The 21,607-nt window shown below is 42.4% G+C and overlaps 1 protein-coding gene across 1 annotated transcript in view; it reads right to left on the bottom strand.

Moving 5' to 3' along the window:
* GAK (cyclin G associated kinase) overlaps positions 1-17,538 on the bottom strand; it is a 73,691-nt gene extending 56,153 nt beyond the window's left edge. Inside the window, exons 1-3 of the mRNA XM_069880664.1 lie at positions 17,381-17,538; positions 10,068-10,129; positions 168-227 (exon numbers count right to left, since the gene is read on the bottom strand). Coding sequence (XP_069736765.1) covers positions 168-227; positions 10,068-10,129; positions 17,381-17,522 — 264 coding nt within the window. The 5' untranslated portion in view covers positions 17,523-17,538. The remainder of the gene's footprint in view (positions 1-167; positions 228-10,067; positions 10,130-17,380) is intronic.
* Positions 17,539-21,607: the final 4,069 nt, after the last annotated feature.

Raw genomic sequence — 21,607 nt, 5'->3', positions numbered from 1 at the left:
AGATTCATCAAAGACCAGGAACCTAGACCCTCCTCAGAATGGCATTCTTCATAAGAAGTGCATGGCATGCAAAGAACTGAATCTGTAAAGCAGTTTTCTGTTTCTCAGAAATGTTTGGTATAAGGTAATTAAATCAAAACATTACAAAACATTCCAAAAAAGGATACCATAAAGCAAACTTCCTGAATGATGGCTTTGTTCTTTTCTTCTTCATTAGACAACAATCGCTGTCAGAATAATTGAGAAGATATAATTATTAAAACTTAAGAGAAAAATAGTGCACAGATATTTTTTTTTTTCCCCAGAACACAAAGAATAAGCTACAGTCAAAAACTTAACAAACTGTTATGGAGAGTAAATAAAGTGAGATATTGTCTTAAATATAGCACCAAGTTTTCCAGCTAACTGTATTGTGTGAGTTTAGTGATAACTGAGCAGTGGTAACCTTTGACACTTGCAAAGTAACTGCTCTGAAAGTCTTTATTGTGTCAAATGCTGAAGTCTTCTAGCTTAGAGCACTAAGCACTGACTAGGAAAGATTATTCTTCTACCTCAAATCATTACAAATAATCTTCAGCCCATTCCAACCAAAACTTCTCCAAAGTATGTAACCCAACTTTTGCAATGGTACTTGAGTAGTCAACAGCAAAATCAACCTTTTTTATTTCCAATATTGCTTGGATTTAGAGTTCAACATTTGACTAGAACCACAGAATCACAGAATCACAGAATAACCAGGTTGGAAGAGACCCACCGGATCATTGAGTCCAACCGTGAATCAATCCAAGCATTTGCTACAAAAGTACTGGTTTTACAAAACAGAGAAAGTACAGTGATGGTTCACCTTTTTGTCTCCTGTTTTTAAATTAGACTGCTCCTAGATGACATTTTGAACACATACTATATGGGTTTGGTCACATTTTTTGTTACTGTATGATGTGGCATTGTGGGAATTAGTTGGTAAGTTTTGCTGCAGGTGGTGTGCATGTTTAATTATCTTGCCATATAAATCTGTCACGTATTGAGAAATAATATGTAGACGATATCCAGACATGATGCTTAGCTGTCTAAAAAGATACAGTTGGCAACAATAACTTGATGGGAGTCTCCATGGAGACTCCCAGACATGGTTGAATACGCCAAAAATATAATGAGCAACCTTGAAGAGATTTATATTCTTTGTTTAAAACTAGTATATATACCTGCTGGTTTTTGTAGGATCATATGCCTTTTTCAGAAGGGCACCCAATTCAGCGCTGAATTGTAAAATAAAAACATTATTATCTTTGCTTCGAAGACTTTGTCCTTTTTACTATTTTACCAGTGAATGAGTGTTTCTCACAATCTGGGGGCTCGTCCAGGATAAGTGATCCCGTCTCTGCAGGATGGGACAGCAGGAGCGGAGAGGCTGCCCTGCTGCTTTTAGCAGTCTCCAATCTACTGTCCTGCCCTGACAGAGGCGGCGAACCTTGTCTGGGCGGAGGACTCTCGCAGCAAAGAAGGGGAGAAGGTAATTTAATGAATTAACGGATCTGAACTGCGCGCGGCAGACGAGTAATCCTGTGTACGGGACCCAGCTAAGAAAAGTGACTGTTAAGTATTATCTGAGTGGCCGGGAGAGTGGAACTGAAAGTGTGTGTGAGTGAGACACAGGGTTCCCTGTGAAGTGACTGTGGAGTCCTTCTAACCGCGGTTCCATATCTCCACGAGGAGACTGGCCGGTGAAGGGACAAAGCGAAAGGGTTCCAGGCCAACGCTGTCCCGCAGGGAAAACGGTGCAACGGGAAACAGACTCACTAAGAGAGGTTCAAAAAGGAGAGAGGAATCTGAGGATCCCTCTTCGAGCATTCCACCCAACAGTCCTTTAGGGGTGATGCTCAGGGAATGGGGGCAAGGTAGCACCCAGGGAAAAGACAAGGGCCATGGCAGATTATAAAGGTATTCTTGAACTGAATTAAATTTGGGGCTAGCCAGGAGATGTCCTGCGCCGTGATGGTATATTGGGTACTAGAACCCAGAGTATGCCTTTGGAAACTTTGAATTTGCAGTGCTGTAGGGACTCTTCAAGAATAATTCAAAGAGTCTTACTGATTGAAAACATACGATTTCTTCGGTTTTAGTAGCAGGGGTTAAAGTTCCCACTGTCTTGGTTTTGGTAGGGCGTGGTTTTGAGACCCTACTAATAATTGTTACAAGAATTGCGTGCCATTTTGGTTTTGAACTCAGAAGGTATAATAGGAAATTGAATATTGATAACTGATTTTAACTTCGGTATACTTCATAACTCTTTATGTGTGTGCCTGAGACACAGCACTGCTATGAAGCGATTGTGGTTTTGAACTAAAGTTGATGGGAGGAGATGAATGAAGTGAGTGTAAGTTTTGTCTTAGAATTTTTATGACTTTGTTGTTAACTTAACACCTGTTGCACAGACAGCATGTCAAGAACAGAAACTGGTAAATTATGTCAAGATGAGGGAAATGATCCTTAAAAATTTTAACAGTGCCAGCTATTGATTTATCCAAAATTTGTTGTGTGATTACTTCTGCAGGAAGTTTTGTTGTTGTGTGTGTATAACTCGGGAACAATACACACAGGCTTAGCGTGTGTGTGTGTATATTATGTGTAATAGAAAGTGTGATCAGTGGTGGAAAAGATACACGAAGAGGAGAGAGAAAAGTTTTAAGTAGCAGTGGTCATTGGTTGTGTGTAAAAGGTTTAAGCAACAAAGGCACATGCCTCTGATTGGTAAATTTTTAAAACTGATCACCTTCTTAGAACACTGAGATTTAAGGAAGACTGTTCGTTGTTCAACAGTTTACATGTGTTTGAGGGGGTGGACTTTTTGGACAACCCTAACCTGGAGAAAATATTTGAATATTTTTGGGAAAGTTGTTTTAAAGTGTATGTGTGAGCTTACAAGAAAAGGGTTTGGGTTCTTTTTTTTCTTTTTCTTTCTACCCCGCTTTTATGGCAAAGTGATTTAGTAACACTCTGCACTCCAGTGTCTCTTATCAGATCAGCAACTGCTAGGCTTAGGCACAGACAACAGCGAATGGGATTTTAACAGATACTAATGAAAGGAGTGTGCCAGAGACAATATACTTTGAGATTAAAAAACAATGTTGTAGGTTTGAGTGGGTAAAGGAACCCATTAGGCCTGACCCACTTTACTGGCTGAAGTTTGGGTCGACACATGATAGGATTTGTCTGGCTTTGAATCTATACTTAAATAACAAAGAACCTGTAAGTCAAGAGGAGAGTGCTTATTGTACACGTGTGAAGGGGTCCCATGCTATATATGTTACAAGGGACCTCGGAGAGGACAAAGAAAATAAATGGGAACCCCCAGACCATTTACCACCCCCATGCAATCCTAGGGAAGTATCCAATAATCAAAATGGAATGGGGGAAACTAAAGAAGCGAGCAGTGAAGAAAATAGTATGGGGGGGAGAATAGTCCTGTAGAACCATCCGCCCCTTCGACAGGGGAAGTACGGAGGTCTCGGGCTACTGAATTGGATCAGATTAAAAGGGATGTTCAGAATTTCCCTTTGCCATCCTTGAAGGAGGCATCTAGAGGAGAAATGTTTACCTTAAGAGAAGTACCCATGGCAGAAGCCCCAGGAGGAGTGGGATTTGTGAATGTGCCCCTGACCAGCACTGAGGTCCAGGAATTTAAAAAGGAAATGAAGAGGTTATTAGAAAACCCATTGAGACTGTCAGAACAGTTTGATTAGTTCCTAGGCCCCAATCTCTATGCTTGGGATGAAATGCAGTTTATCCTTGGGGCCCTATTTACATCAGAGGAGAGACAAATGACATGGACAGCTGGAATCAGGATCTGGGAGCGGGAGAATCCCCCAGGTGCTCAAGGAGGGGGTTTCCGGAGAGTAAAAATTTCCTGTAACTAGACCTGTATGGAACCCAAATAATATGGAGGGGAGAAATAATAGGTCTGAATATAGGAGGTTGGTTACCGGAGGAATAAGGGAAGCCATCCCCAAGGTACAGAATTTTGAAAAAGCTTTTGAAAGCAAACAGCAAAAAGAGGAGCCACCTACAGAGTGGTTGGAGAGGCTAAGGAAAGAGATGCAGCAATACTCAGGAATAGACCCTGGGGGTGATGCAGGGCAGGAACTGTTAAAAGTGAATTTTGTGATAAAGGCTTGGCCAGATATAAGAAGTTGAAAAAACTGGAGGATTGGCATGACCGAGATTTGAATGAACTATTATGGGAGGCTCAGAAAGTGTATGTCTGTAGGGATGACGAAAAGCAGAAGGCAAAAGCCAAGTTGATGGTAGCGACTGTTGAGGAGGTGATAAAGAGACAGCCGGAAGTGGAGAAAAAGAAGGAAAGGTTATCTGACCAAGGTCGAGTGCCCCATTATAAATCAAGGTATGGGGGGGCCAGGACCACACCAGGGCAAAGAGAAGCCTCTCCCGGCTGGACAGTCGGCCCCAGACAGTGTTATTACTGCGGGAGAGAAGGACATTTCAAGAGGGAGTGCCCAGCACACAAAGAGAAAACAGAGCATTCCAAATGATGGCGCAGGATGATCATTTTCAAGACTACGGGTGTCAGGGGCTCTATTTTCTGGGGTCTAACCATCATATTGAGCCCTTGATAAATTTAAAATTAGGACCCAGAAAGAAGAATACGTATTTTTAGTAGACTCATGAGTGGAAAGGACAAGTGTTATAAAGATCCCACATAGATGTAAAATAGGAAGACTTACAACTAATATAGTCAGAATAAAAGGGGAAGGATTCCCAGTTCCCGTTGTAGAACAAGTAATGGTCCAAGGAAATGACAGAGAAGTTATGGCTGATTTAGTAGTGGTACCAGAGGCAGGAGTGAATTTGCTAGGGAGAGACTTGCAAATTTCATTAGAGATCAGTATAGTCCCACAGGATAATAGAATGGTAGTTCAATTGTTCAAATTAACAATTCAAGATGAGGAAGAGATAGACCGGATAGTTTGGGTTGCGGAGGGAAACAGGGGAGGGTTAAATATACCCCCTTTGAAGGTGGAATTAAGGAAGGAAAGTCAGCCTGTGTGTGTAAAGCAATACCCCAAATCACTAGAAGGGAGAAAGGGACTCCAACCTGTAATTGAAGGGCTATTGAAGGATGGCCTCTTGGAGCCATGTATGTCCTGTTATAATACCCCTATCTTACCAGTCAGAAAGAAAGATGGAAATTGGAGATTAGTACAGGATTTAAGGGAATTAAACAAGATAGTGCAAGCTCATCACCTGGTTGTGCCCAATCCTTACACACTGTTAAGTAAAATTCCCTATGACCATAAACGGTTCAGTGTAGTAGATCTTAAAGATGCCTTTTGGACTTGCCCTTTGGCATTAGAAAGCCGAGATCTGTTTGCTTTTGAATGGGAGAATCCCACAACATGGAGAAAGCAACAGTTTCGCTGGACTACTCTGCCCCAAGGATTCACAGAATCCCCCAACCTTTTCGGACAGGTCTTGGAACAAGTCCTTGAAGAAATTACCCTTTCTCCCAGAATCAAACTGCTCCAGTATGTAGATGATCTGTTAGCATCAGGGGAAAAGGAAACACAAGTTTGATCTGCCACCATTCAGCTATTAAACTTTCTAGGGAATAAGGGTCTTCGAGTAACAAAAACTAAGTCACAGTTTGTGGAAAAGGAAGTAAGATACTTGGGGCATCTGATTAGTGAAGGGAAGAGGAGAATAAATCCGGAACGAATATTTGGCATTATAGCACTTACCCTTCCAAAGAGCAAAAAGGAGATAAGAAAGTTTTTAGGTCTGCTGGGGTATTGCAGACTATGGACTGAAAATTTTAGTCAACGTGTTAAGTTTTTATATGAGAAATTACAGAAGGAGACTGAAAGGTATGAGTGGGCATGGGAGGAGCAACAGCAATTTAAAGAGTTAAAACAAAAATTAATGCAGGCACCAGCACTGTCCCTCCCCTCTTTGGTAAAGCCGTTTCATTTATATTTAAATGTCGAGAATGGGATTGCTTATGGTGTGTTACCCCAGATACGGGGGGGCAAAGCGACCTGTCCAAATTACTAGATCCAGTTTCACGAGGCCGGACAACTTGTGCACAGGCAGTAGCAGCCGCAGCCTTACTGGTAGAAGAAAGTAGAAAGCTGACCTTTGGAGGAGCACTAATTGTGTCTACCCCTCATGTAGTCAGAACGATTTTGAGTCAAAAGTCTGGTAGGTGGCTGACAGACTCCAGAATTTTGAAATATGAAGCCATCCTAATGGAGGAAGATGATTTGGTCCTAACTACAGACAAAAGCCTCAACCCCTCTCAGTATCTATATGGAGAAACTGCAGAAGAAATGCCTGAACATAACTGTTTAGACATCACAGAATATCAGACAAAAGTGCGAGAGGATTTGAGAGAGAAACCTTTACCCGAAGGGGAGAGAGTCTTTATAGATGGGTCATCACACTGCCTAAATGGAAAACGTCACAGTGGGTATGCAATAATAGATGGCATACAGAATAATGTAATAGAAAAAGGGAGACTCCCTGACGTTTGGTCAGCCCAAACGTGTGAGCTATATGCCCTCAAACAAGCTCTGGAATTATTAGAAGGGAAAAATGGTACAATATATACAGATTCCAGATATGCCTTTGGAGTCGTCCATACCTTCGGAAAAATATGGAAGGAACGGGGATTGGTTACCTCCAGGGGAAAGGAACTAGTACATGAACAGTTAATATTGGAGCTACTGGATGCCCTAACTAAGCCAGAAGAGATTGCAATAGTACATGTAACTGCACATCAAAAGCGGAATGCTTTAGAAGCTAGAGGTAATAGGCTAGCTGATGAACAGGCAAAAGAAGCAGCACTTGAAGGATGGGCTATCAGGATGCAAATTTTAATACCTGGTAAAGAAATATCAGTCAAATTGCCAGTATTTACAGAAGAGGAGGAGAAGTCTTTCCAAAAGATGGGATGCGTAAAAGCCCAGGAAGGTATGTGCATCCTGTCAGATGGGAGACAAATGTTAAACAAAGCGGTTACCAGGGAAATATTATCTAGGCTACATTCAGAAACTCACTGGGGAGCTCAAGCTCTGTGTGATCAGTTTTTAAGAATGTATGGCTGCTTGGGAGTACATACAGTAGCTAAACAAATAACAGATCACTGTCTGGTCTGTCAGAAAATTAACAGAAAGGCGATGAGAAAAAGTCCAAATAGGGTACGAGCATTAGCTCTTAGACCATTTCAAAGTATACAAGTGGACTACACAGAACTCCCACAGGTACAAAGACGGAAATATTTGCTAGTAATAGTAGACCACCTCACTCATTGGGTGAAAGCTTTTCCTGCTACCACAGCAACTGCTTCTAATTTTGCAAAGGTTTTATTAGAACAAACTGTTTTCCGATACGGAGTGATAGAAAGAACAGACTCTGATAGGGGAACACATTTTACCTCCAAGGCCCTGCAACTGATATGTGCAGCCTTGGAAATACTTTCCAAGGATTTCCATACTCCTTGGCACCCTCAGAGCTCTGGTAGAGTTGAGAGGACGAATGCAACCCTCAAAACACACATAACCAAGCTAACGATAGAGACCAAGCTACCATGGACCAAGTGCCTGTCTTTGGCTTTATTACGAATCAGAACTGCACCAAGGAAAGATCTGGGCACGTCTCCATAAGAAATGTTGTTCGGTCTCCCATACTTATGGAGAGAAGAGGGTGTACCAATCCCTGAGATCAATGATATGTACCTTAGAGACTATTTGCATGGAATAACTCAATCTCTTACAGATTTAAGAAAGTGTGGTTTGCCACCTCAAACAGCTCCTCTGGATTTCAGCCTACATAAGATACAACCTGGAGAGACTGGGCCCTAGTGAAATCCTGGAAGGAGAATACTCTAGCCCTGACATGGGAAGGACCCTTCCTAGTACTTCTGACAATGGAAGCAGCCATAAGGACTAAAGAGTGGACTCACGCCACTAGAGTGAAGGGACCAGTGGCCCTGCCTTCCAGAGAGTGGACTGTGAAACCAGGAGACGATCCTTTGAAAGAGATTTAAGAGATAAGTCAGAATAATTCAGGAAAATGAGCAAAATTGGTTGGCGAAGTCTGTAAGGATATTTACTCATGTTGTTGTTTCTCATTGTAAGGCATATAGTAAAGGACTGGGTAAATTGAATTACCACAACAGAGGCTGGTGGTACTGCGGAGCGTGTTGAAAGTGGCAGCCCTATGAAAAATCTGAAAGGTGATTTCAGGCATATGACAAGCACTAAGCCAAGGGCAAGACTGGATTAGCCTCTATATTTGCTGCCAAGAAGAATCTAAAACTCTGCTGTTGGCTGCAACCCAATAGGTGTTGAGTGGCAGATATATGCTATACCAGACCTTGGCTTGTGATGGCTGCCTGGACTCTCCTACTTTGGGTTGTGCTCACCTTCAGTTGTACCCCAGGTTCTCTAAATGAATGTTCTAAATGTCATCAATGTCTGCACATTAGAGGGGCTTCCAATCTTAATTACCACACTCACATAAATAGGTATTGCTATGACTCATGAAGTTTAACCACTAGTAACTTGGGAAAATACAACTGTGGGTAGGAAGAAACTTGGGAAAAGGAGGGTGACCTAAGGGATAAGAATGGATGTGTTTCACCAAGGAAGGACATGAGGACATATAAAATTGCACGTGTCCCAGTGCAGAAATGGAAGTCTATGTTAGATTCTGGATGGTGGGATAATCTCTTGGGGATAGCATGGTGGAAAAAGGTAGGTTTCTTTTTACTGTGTTCATTTGCTGGGTTACTCTTTTTACCATGCCTCATACCGTGTTCTATAAGACTGATTTCCAGTGTAATCGAAGGAATGCAGCTAACCAGCATGCCAATAAATCCACGGATGACAATCCCAGGCCAGAGTGAGACGGCCCAGAAAATTATGGTGTTGAAGAAACGAGACCGAAAGAAAGAAGAACAAGATGAGAAATTACAATCAATATTATGTAAATTAGGGCAAAGCTATGGGCTTCAGCAAAAAATGTAATAAGTAAGAGGGGGTGAATGGTGGGAATTAGTTGATAAGTTTTGCTGCAGCTGGTGTGCATGTTTAATTATCTTGCCATATAAATCTATCATGTATCGAGAAATAATATGTAGACGATATCCAGACATGATGCTTAGCTGTCTAACAATAACTTGATAGGAGTCTCCAGACATGGTTGAATACGCCAAAAATATAATGAGCAACCTTGAAGAGATTTATATTCTTTGTTTAAAACTAGTATATATACTCGCTGTTTTTTGTAGGATCTTATGCCTTTTTTAGAAGGGCATCCAATTCAGTGCTGAATTGGAAAATAAAAATATTATTATCTTTGCTTCAAAGACTTTGTCCTTTTTAATATTTTATCAGTGAATGAGTGTTTCTCACAGCGTGAAAAGGAAAAAAACAGACCTAGTAGTTACTAGTGCTTAACACTATTCAGAAGCCATTTTCTGGTGAAAGCAAGTAACATGATTTTTACTGCAGCAACATACAACTAGGTAAATCATTATCCTTTCCATAACTCCTCAGTTTTTCTGCTGTTACATGATTAGAAAACTAGAAACACAAAGAGTGTCTCTGAGAGGTTCCATGCTAAATGTTTGATCAATGAATGGAAGTATGGAGTGTTATTTTTAATATTTACAAAGTTTACTCTGGAAGTACAAAAGCAGGCCAACCACTAGGCTAAATCTGTGTCTCAGGACTGAAAATATTCCTGTACTCCACTTCAGGTAACTAGGAAACATTATTTTTACCCATGCAATAAAAAGCTTGGCACAACATCATGAATTTCTAAACCAAACAAAGACAAACAGCAGTAGTACTTAATAGAGCAACTCCCATCTTTGGCATCCAACTACAAAGCACAGGGACAGAAATGACTGCTGTAAGCACACTTTATCACTATCATTCTGGATTTTTCCAAATTACTCGTTCAGTAGTATATATCAAGAATTAACTGTTGTGCTAAAGCATCAAGCAAAAAAACCCATGTAAACCTATAGTGAAGAAAACTGGTTTTACCTTTAAAGCATAATCTTTGCCACTTCCAAGATCTTGAGCTTCATAGACAAAAGCAAAACCACCTACAAGAAGGTGCATTAAGTCAGTTTTAATTTCAACATTCAGGTAAATTATTTGTTTTAATCTAACAGGGCTAATACATTCAGAAAAGCATCTAAATTTATGTAAGATGTATACGTGTCTTTCAGTGGATTGCCAATAGTATGGGTAACCTACACACTGGAGCTAAAATACTCTCTCTTACATGTGCCAGAAACACAGTAGCTTTGTTAATTTATTGCATTTTATTAGCCTGCATATGCAGGCTTCCAATGAAGCAATTTTTTTAACTGCAGGTCCTTATAAAGGCAAGATTCTGTATAGTCAATATTACCTAATGATTTTAATTAAATTACTTATTGGTTTTACATTGTTAGGCTTCCTATAAAAATAGCAATAACCAAGAAAGAATATGTTAAATATATACCTCCTCATACTTTTAAAATAACTGCCACGCTTTTGGGTTCTTATTAAAAGCATAAGGTGTTCTCAAGCACTGAAGCATGCAAGCCCAATAAGATGATGCTGTTACTAGCGATTTCTCATTCCCTACAGCACTGTTTTCCTTCCAACTCCTATTGTCAGAATACCCATATCAAATACTACCAATTTGCTCAAGAACACTGTACAAATTTCTACAAAGTAAACAACACTGAAAAAAAGTTGCAGTTCTGATATGTTTATTTAATCACTAATTATATTAATCTATCAAAACTTCATAATTAGTACAATTCTACACCCCTTTAAAGATCCCGGTATCACTTTCATTTCTTCTGGAAATATCATCCTTGTGGTTTCACCAACAGTGTGACTGCAGTGCTTTCCACCTACTGCAGTTTCTCTAGTGGAGTAACAGCCAAAATTACAAACTTCAATGACTTGTCTTTCTGCTCTTAATACAAATTCTGTTTTCATTTAACTACATAGCCATATTCTCTAGCAAATATTTGGAGAATAAACACAGAATATGTCAGTGAATTACAGAATTTTACTGATAAAAAGGCAAAGAAAATAGGATAACCAAAAGACAAACCACCACAGATAAGAAACATGTTGACAAGGCACTTTTCAAAAAAAGATTCAGAGTCCCTCACATTAGTACCCAGTACCTTCTCAGTGCATAAGAAATATTAACATGAGTCTGAAGGGAACACAGTACTTGCTCTTAGCAATTCAATCAAATACAATGCTTTTTAAGAAGCACTCAGGTTTTACATGGCAATTAACCATCACAGCGTTCTTCAGGACTCCTGGCTGGTAGGGTTCACACATCTTGTTGCTTTGTCCATAACCTTCACAACATGAAACAAAAAGGACAGGCTCCTGAATACAGCCTTTCCTTTTGGTATCTTTGAGGAATTATACAAAAAAACAGCAAAACCAAGATCTCAGTTGCAGGGCGAACAAGTAAGTAGTGCATCATAGAAGAGTTAAAGTATTAAGGAGAACATCAAAGATGACAGACAGCAAGGACCGCAGTTCAGTTCCACCATGTATTACTCATGCATGTATAATGCTTATCCGTTCATGTTGCTTCATTCTGTAAAATCAGGTTTAGTACTTCCCACAACAGGAAGATCCCCTAGCTTTTCTAAAGCTCCCTGCGCAAGTATCCTGATCAGCAATTACAATCAGCATTTTGGGCACTGGCAGGACAGGGGATGGAGACAGCCGATTCGTTATGACTTCTGTTTAGGGATTTCACAGACCTGGTCAAACAAGATAAACTGAGCCATCCTCCCACGGAACCTGGGAAACCATGGTTTCTGACTGCTCTTCCCACTCAGTACCCTACTAGCATCCAAAGGCATGCCCCAGGTTCTAGAGCCCACTTGTCCCAGTGAGTTGCATGCCTATATACCAGTGAACACCAGTCACTGTACCACAGAGCTACAGCCTTCATGTCTTCGTCCTACACAGGTCCCACAGGCTTTCTACACAATGAAAGTACTGCTGGCCCTACAGAAGAAAGTCTTTACATTCATTGTAATAAATATTTCTCTGATTTATTCTAATTCTGCAAGATGCATCTTGAAAATATATGCCACAATTCACAAAATTAGAGGCTTCAGGTCAGCACAACTCTCTAGTATACAAATTTAAATCTATGGATTTTCTGGGATGTCAAAGGAGATACACTAAGTTGTGAATCTACTCTTTAAAAAAAACACTCAGTATTGGCAAAAGCAATTCTTTCATAAAATGCAAAGTTAGTCCCACTGCTTCAATATTAAAAGCAGTTTCATTTAGGGTTTGATGCTGGCTGCTTTGTACAGCTACTCTATTAAAGCAGTTTTAATACACCCTGAACAGGGACAATTTCACTGGCAAAATTTCTTCTTTGCCATAACAGTTTACACAGGAACTCTGACCGATATAGTCTGCAATATACATACTAACAAAACAAAACAAAACATTTTCACCTGTTTATCTATAACTACACCAAGGATTTCACAGTCAGCAGAGACATGCCAGTTATAGGTCACACCCTTACATCAACACACCTCTGTGAACAAACACCTGTAAAGCAGGACCAACTGAAGCAAATGAGGAAATGAAAGTAGGACTGCTTTCATTTCCTTCCCAAGGGTGTAGAAAGTATGCAGTTTTATTTGGGGCAATTCCACTTGTTATTTCCACTCACACAAATATCTGTGTGTGATTTTAAGTCAGTTTTCTGAAGCTCTATGTATCAGCAAAATCATCTTAGTGTTTCCCCACAGAGGTTATCAGTGTGTCTATATATGTACATGCTCATCCAGGCTCTTGACCTGAGACAAGCTCTTCACTGCTGAAGCATTTCCTAGTCCTATATTCGGCTCTCAAAAAATGGTCTCAGATTATTTTCTGCCACAGAACTGCGAAATGAATTTCTGTAATTCACTGACTATCTATGGCACCAGCAGTTTCTCTCAATGAACACTGTGATAGCCTGGCAATCAGGTTCAAATGTTTCTACAATACAGGTGGAGATCAAGAAATTTCTCATATTTCCTTTTCCATCACAAGTTGCTCTCAGCTTCCTGAAACAGCCTACCACTTTTGCAGGTAGCCCAGTCTTACAACTAGCACAGCACCTCTACAAAATGAACAGGGATACACATTGACATAAACTGCACAGGTAATTTCTAGGCTTACAGCATGGCCAAATATATATTTCATAGAATCATACAGTAGTTTGGGTTAGAACATAGTCCATAGACCATCTAGATCCAACCTCCTGCATGGGGAGGCTCACCTTCCACTAGATCAGGCTGCTCAAAGCTTCATCTAAACTGACCTTCAATATCAGCAATGGGGCTTCATGACTTCTCTGGACAACCTGTTTCAGTGCCTCACCACTATCACAGTAAAAAAATTCTTCCTAATGTCTAATCTAAATTTACCCTTTTTCGGCTTAAAACCATTAACCCTTTCTCCTATCACTACATTCCCCGATTAAAAGCCCCTTCTGAGCTTTTCTGTAGGCTCCTTTAAGTACCAGAAGGTTGCTATAAGGCCATCCCAGAGCCTTCTCTTCTCTAGTCTGTGCAATCTCAACTGTCTCCCCTCACAGGGGAGGTCCTTCAGCCTGCCGACCATCTTCACTGCCCTCCTCTGGCCTCGCTCTAGTAGATCCGTGTCGTTCCTGTGGTAGAATTCCAGAACTGAATGCAGAACTCCAGCCAAGGTTTCAAAGGAGGGGAGTAGAGGGAAAGAATCACCTCCTTTGACCTGCCGTTCACGCTTCTTTTGATGCAGCCCAGGATATGGTTACCTTTCTGGGCTGCAAGGGCACATTGCAGGTTCATTTTGAACTTCTTGTCCACCAGCACTCCCAAGTCCTTCTCTTCAGGGCTTGCCTCAATACGTTCCCCACCCAGCCTGTATTTGTGCTTGAAATTGCCTCAACCTAGGTGCAGGATCTTGCACTTGGCCTTGTTGAACTTCATGAGGTTTTCACAGACCCACCTCTCAAGCCTGTCAGGGTCCCTCTTGATGGCATCCCTCCCCTCCAGCATGTCAACCACACCACACACTTGGTGTCACCAGCAGATTTGCAGAGGGTGCCCTCAATCTCACTATCTATGTCTCTGCAAAGATATTAAACATCACTGGTGCCAGTACAGACCCCTGTTGAATTCCACTAATCAGCTGTCTCCACTTGGACATCGTGCCATTGACCGCAACCACCCAGCCAATCCCTATCTACCAAGTGATTGATCTGTCAAGTATGTTTCTCTCCAATTTAGAGATAAGAATGTTGTGCGGGAGTGTGTTAAACTACTTTGCACAAGGCTTGTTAGATGATGTTTGTTGCTCTTCCGGTATTCACAAACACTGTAACCCTGCCATAGAAGGCCACAACATTAATCAAGCACAATTTGCCCTTAGTGAAGCCACATTGGCTGTCACCAATCACCTCCATATTTTCCACGTGCCTCAGCAGTTTCCCAAAGATCCGCTCCATGATTGTGCCAGGCACAGGGAAGAGACTGACCAGCCTGTAGTTCCCAGGGTCTTCCTTTTTTCAAAAATGGGAGTTACATTTCTCCTTTTCCAGCCACTGGGAACTACACTGGACTGCCACAACTTCCCAAAAATTTGCACCAACACAGACACCAGCACGCTATAGAGCTGGAAAGAGTTGCAGAGTGGGAGAACAACTGAACTTATGCTGCTATATGATACTGTGTAACACTAATCCACACCAACAATAAAGAAAGCAGAAGCATGATCTTACAGAAAAGGCTTTCTGCCTGCTTTGGTGTATCACACACAGTTCACCACGGATTTTAAATCTAAATTCAGAAAGTGCCAATTGCCTTTCTAGTGGTGAATTTGGCACAGAAGGACTCTGTATTTCAGCACAGAAGGGAATGTCTATAAGCCACAGTTGTGCAAACACGCACCAGGAGGTGTCAAACACAGGTTCAAAGCTCAAAAATTAATTCAATTTCAGCAACAAAATAAATTATATGATAAAGACAGAAACATTCTAAATTCAGGTCTGAAGACAGCAGGAGAGGCTGGGACCTTTTTATTCTATTTATACTGAATATACCCTTTGGGTTGGTTTAGCCCAGCTATGTTTGCTACAAAGTCTTACTTTCTAGCAAAAGGAAGTGGTTAGACTGTATATCAGTTAGTGAAATACAGAGAAAACAACATGGAATAAAACCATAACACTGAGACAAACGTGGAACATGAAGCAGTGGTTACAGATAAATTCTCAAGAACACTAGACTTAAAGATGTCCTCACTTGCTTTAAATCATCTAACCTGGCATCTTTCCCCTGACATTTTAGGAAGCCTGTGTCAGATCCTGGGAAAGAGTAGGCTGCTGCCAAAGCAAAGTGTGAAATACTTGTATCAGAACTAAGAAATAGACAGCAGATCCACCCAAATGTAGCTTCGTGTTCTTTCTTTCCCTTGTTCTCTGCAATCTCCCATGGCCACCCCAGCATGAAGGAACATCACGGCACCAGCAACACCAGTCAGTTCATTTAGCAACCACCTTGCAGTCAACATGATATTGAATACTCACCTTTCACTCAAATCTGAATGGATCTTTTGTAACAAAGCTGTGAGGAAAGGCTGATGGCAAAATAGGACTTCAGTATTGTTTTAAATGTACCTAAAGAACTGCCAAGTTTTGTCTGACATCATATGCCAAAAGTCTTTAAAGTATCAACTTAATTGCCCTTAAGAAAACAGAACAGTGGTGAAGACCAATCTCCTATCATTCTGGCACAAGCAATTTTTTATGAGTGTAACTACAGTAGTTAATTCTTGAATGACCAAATTATTCCTCCATGCTGGTCACAAAAAAATATGCAGGAATAAAAATAATCCAATAAACCTATTCATAAAACTACTTCAGTAGAAATTATTACAAGAAGCATCTACAGAAAATAACTTCAATGAAAAGGAGCTCTGAATAAAGCTTTAGAGTATTTAAACTAAACAACATCAACCACTTGTACAACACGAATGAATTATGTAACTGCATTAATAAGGACAAATTCACATTTCAGTCTTTTGAGACAAAGTTTCAGTATCTCTTCTACTTTAAGAAACAAAGTAATTTCTCTGCTAAAAGCACAACAAGATCTCATTTTCTGCTCATTTCTAATTAAGTTGCATACACCAAAAGCAGTAAGTATTTTAAAACAGACTAGCAAGTGGTGTGCCAAGATGCCTACCCAAAAATTCACTGAAGCTGAAAAATGCCTGGACATGCCCTGGCAATATATTTAATTCCTGCACAGCAGCAAAGGCTATATACAGAATGAGATCAGCTTCCTGACATTTGTGTTTAAAGTTAGCATGTTTTCCTACATTTCACAGTTCTTCAAACAACCCAAAATAGCACAGGCGAACTTGCACCTTTGGCATAATATTATACACTGTCATTTTAATAAAAAAAAATTGATACACGACATGGTATTTTAATGAGGTCCTTAGTGGATCATAAACTCCTTTGAGAGTTATGTTACACGGTCAAAGTACTATGAATCATAAAGCAAGTGACGAAGTTCCCATACAACACACTGGCTCTCCATGGGCATTCCCAGAGCAGGTGAACAGCAGTGAATACTGCTCCTACGCTCGGTCCTTGCCACACGCCTCCCATGGCATCAGACTGAGCACCCATGGCCCTGAAACAGCTCAGCCATGGAGGCAACACACCCTTCCGGGCACCTGTGATGCACAAAGCTGCCGACCCCACTGCCTCAGACACAAGCAGCTGCTATTATGAAGAAGCCGAATACTTCTGATTTAAGCTAACGTAAAGTTTTATTTCAGTGATTGCATTTTCTTGAAAGTTAGGCAGAACGTCCCTCTGATAGCATATTTCTGTTCAGTGTTTTTCCGATGCTTTCCATTCTTGGAGATAATGTCTTGTGAAGCGTGATTTGTGCTGAACAGATGTGTTTCCCGTACTCACCTCTGTTTGCAGTGTTTTCCTATCTCAAAGGCAAGGTCAGGCAGAGCTGGAGCCAGCTCTGAATTAGCAAGAGTTTTGACTACTGTGAAATTGATAGTAACATTAAAATTAGACCTTGTAAAGTAATAGAATACGCATAAAATTTCTGGGAAAATGGACGTAAATAGGAAACACCTTCCCTCCCCGCTCTCGTCCCGCGCACGGTGGATGGGGATCGCTCCCTCCGGCTGCCAAGGCCTGATAAAAGACACTTTTCCTTCTAAACCTCCCGAAAGAGCCACGGAGCGCTCACCCACGGGCGCCCTCGGCCCCGGGAGGCCCCACCCGTCCCGCCCGCCCTTACCCTCGGCGATGACCCGCCTGATGCGCAACTTCATGTCGCCCATCTCCACCGTCTGCCCCACGAAATCGTTCTGGTCGCGGCTGGCGGCGCCCAGGGAGCCGGGCCCCGCCAGGAAGTCCAAGGCGGACTGGAACAGCGACATGGCTCCGAAAGGCTGGGGGGGAGGTCGGGGTGGGGGGGGGGGGAACGAGGTAGGAACACACGGGGCGGCTCCGCCTAGCAACGCACCCGCCCGATCGCGGAAGCGCGAACCCTGCCCCTTCCCCGCCGCTTCCGGACCCCCTCGCGACACTTCCGGGCGCGCTGCGTCACCCGCGGCCTGAGCGCGACGCTTCCGCCCCACCCACCCCCGCGAAGCTCCGCCCTCCAAGCCACGCCCCTTCCGGCGCGAGACCGCACCCCTATGCGGAAGCCCCGTTCCCCGCGCTTACGTCTCGTTAGGCCCCGCGAAGCCCCACCTGGCAGCCCCGCCCCGCCGGGTCTGCGCCCTGTGCAGCGCCCTCCAGGGGGCTGTGGAGTGGGTTGGGTGCGAGGAGATGTTAAAGGTCTCATCTGATTCCAGCCCCTGTGTTTGTTTGGAATGGGGCACAAAGGCGCATGTTTTTGTTGTAAGAAGAAACCACCCATCTCTTTTAATGCTTATAATTTGAGATTCTATGGCAGGTAAACGCACGGTACCATTTACTCCCTTTTCTTCTGCATGAGTGATGGTGTCAGCATCATGGCTTGCAGTACAAGGTGCCTGCTGTGTCAGCAGCAAAAGACTGGAACGTCTGCACTGTGTATCACTCAAGAATCATAGAATGGTTTGGGTTGGAAGGGACCTTAAAGATTATCTTGTTCCAATGCCCCTGGGTCCAGCTGCCCAAGGCCCCATCCAACCTGGCCTTGAACACCTTCAGGGATGGGGCAGCCACAGCTTCCCTGGGCAACCTGTGCCTGTGCCTCACCACTCTCATGAAGAAACTCCTCCGTATGTCTAGCCTAAACATGCACCTCTCCAGTTTATACACATTGCCTCTCATCTATTTTGCAGAATCGAAGTCTTAAACTCAGATAAGGGTTATAAAGTAGGTATGTGTTTATTCACTGGTAGTTTTCAGTGCTCCCAGTTCCAAACAACATCCTTCCAATATGTTAATATACAGCCCAGAGGGCTCTTTTTGTTTTCCATTTTTAGTTTCTTTAGTTTGCCTTTTCCTTAGTTTCACCTCTTTCTTTCTCAGTTTTCACTAAAACCTTTCTTTACACTGTTTTTTAACCCTTTCCCAGTCTTTCCCTCTCAAACTTTCTTTTCCACTACTGATCATACTTTCTGCCAAATTACAATAAGTTTTGTCTTTGCCAATTGGGCAGTCATGCAACCTTTCTTACATTACTGATAAACATAATATATGCACATATAACCTGTGCATAAACCTGAACATATTGTTCCCCAAATATACACAATAAAACTGTCTGCAGAAATAATCACACAACAAATTTTGGATAAATTAATAGTTGGCACTCTTAAAATTTTAAGGATCATTTCTCCCATCTTTTAATAAAGCCAGTTTAGGAATCTCTATAATAGCTGGGTTGCTCATTGTTCTTATTCAAACAGAATTGCTCATAACCCAGTATCTCCTTACAAAGATAACACGGTTAACTCCCGCGGACTCAGTGAAGAAACTGAAGAAACAAAAACCAAGCTTCACATTCATGAAAGGAAAAGAAGGGAGGACACCCGCAAACACAGCCACAAGGCTGGGTTTTCCCATTTTTTTTAATTCTCTCTCTCTTTTCCTTCTTGCTAGTTATTTTGAAATTTTACTTCTGCAGCCTCTCATTCCCAGATCCCAGGTAAATCTACCTGTTTGCTGGCTTAGTGGACATTGGAGATTGAAACGTCCCAGAGATGTATTTCTAAGATTAATAAAAACTAATTTGTAAGTCTTATAAACGTTTGAAGCTTCAAATGCTTTGTCTGTGGCAAAGTGCTCCCTCACTTTTCAGAGTGAGCAAGCTATCCTGTCTAGTTTTACCTGCATAGGACTTGAAATTCCTTGGTGGCACAGGTCAGCAGCTTGAGCCCACCCCGGTGCACCTGCTTATCTCCCCACTAGTATCTAAAGTTTTAAATTCCTGCCAAACTCCAGCGCTCTATCATACATTAGACAATTCACAGAGCACAGAACAAATTAACAACACACAACAATCAGAACTCCTCACTTGCTTCGCAGCGATGCTGCGTCTCAAACACACAGCCATTCATTTCAGAGCCAGCTGAACTCACACAGTGTTAGTCATGACCAGTCAAATTGGATCCACAATTTCCGATGTCATAGAATCATAGAATCACTAGGTTGAAAAGGACCCACTGGATCATCGAGTCCAACCATTCCCATCAATCACTAAACCATGTCCCTGACCACCTCATCCACCCATCTTTTAAACACCTCCAGGAAAGGTGACTCAACCACCTCCCTGGGCAGCCTGTTCCAGTGCCCAATGACCCTTCCCATGAAATATTTTTTCCTGATGTCAAGCCTGAACCTCCCCTGGTGGAGCTTGAGGCCATTCCCTCTTGTCCTGTCCCCTGTCACTTGGGAGAAGAGACCAGCTCCCTCCTCTCCACAACCTCCTTTCAGGTAGTTGTAGAGAGTAATAAGGTCTCCCCTCAACCTCCTCTTCTCCAGGCTAAACAACTCCAGCTCTCTGAGCTGCTCCTCATAAGACTTGGATGTCATGGATATCCAAACCACACATGGTATTGGGCACAAGCAACACTTAAAATATACACATGCAACAGTTATTACTCCAATCCCATTTATCATCCCCTTGAAGTCCCATGGGTTGAACTTAAAATGAGCTCTTAGTGATGTTAAAATATACATGGTACTGGGACGAAATACTGCCAACAAATGTATACAATGATAGCTATCCCCAAAAAGTTCTCCAGCTATTCCAGCAGGAAGAATTTCCTCAGCTTCTGACACCTTACAGGGTCTTGGCAAGCTGTAGGAACCCCCCAGCTCACCTCACTATCTGTCTTTTGGCCCAACAATTCCAGGGATCAGAAAGAGCAATCTATCTCCTCGACTTCTCGTGTGGCATCCCATACACGGCTTACAGACTCATCTCCTGCCTCCCCCCTGCAGGTATCTGTATCCCTAAGTTACGTACCTTGTCTGCCCACTGATTAGCCGTCTCTCTCCCCACAGCGATGAGATGAGGATGGGAGATTCTCTGGAGAAATAGCCCAGTGGCGCCTAGAACGTCCCACTTCCCACTGGTCCTGCAGCCGAATAGAGAGGGGTGTCCCATCTCAGGTGCCGAATTGTTTTGCAGAATCAAAGTCTATAACTCAATTAAGGGTTATAAAGTAGGTATGTGTTTATTCACCGGGTCATCCACAAGGGGGTCATCCTCCTAACTCACACACCATATGGTCTCACAAGCAGATAGTTACAGTGTAAATACATGCCTATTAATAAATGCCTACTACATATTCATGACCTTCCCTGCTTCGTATTATAATTAGTCCTAGAAGGATCTTTCCAGTCCTGTTCTTGTGCAATGCCTTCTGGTGGCCGTGGCCAAGGATCTCAGGGATGAAGGAGCCTTCATCTTCCTCATGAATTGTCCCTGAACTCTATCTGTGCACAGGCGCAGTCTTGTCCTGGTTGAGCTCCAGAACCGCAGAGCAGGATGCAGCCAGCTTTCTGCTTTTGCTTACTTTCCAGCTTTCCCTTATCAGTGAATGTCTGTGAACGAGCTCCTTCCTTGTCAACATCTAGGATCTTCAAAGCCTTTACTAGCAAACAGTGTGCATTCTAGTGAGCTAGGCCCTTCTCTATGTTCTTTCTAACTTCTCTCCTATATCATATGCTTGTTTATCATATCCTGCCACTGCAAGTTTTTGTGGATAGTCCCTCCCTGGCTTTCCTGTAGCCCCCTTCAGGTACTGGAAGGTCACTATAATGTCTCCTCGAAGCCTTCTCTGGGCTGAACAAGCCAAACTCTCTCAGTCTGTCCTTATGGCCCCAGCCATCTGATCATCTTTGTAGCCTTCTTCTGGACCCGTTCCAACAGCTCCATATGGCTTCTTATTTTGAGGACTCAAGAACTGGACACAGTACTCCAGGTGATGTCTCACAAGAGAGGAATAGCATTACCTCCCTCGACCTGCTGGCCATGCTTCTTTTGATGCAGCCCAGGTTATGTTTGGCCTTCTGGGCTATGAGC

The sequence above is a fragment of the Phaenicophaeus curvirostris genome, chromosome Z (genome assembly GCF_032191515.1).
Source record: "Phaenicophaeus curvirostris isolate KB17595 chromosome Z, BPBGC_Pcur_1.0, whole genome shotgun sequence".
NCBI lineage: Eukaryota > Metazoa > Chordata > Aves > Cuculiformes > Cuculidae > Phaenicophaeus > Phaenicophaeus curvirostris.
This window is presented reverse-complemented; position numbering and strand designations above follow the sequence as displayed.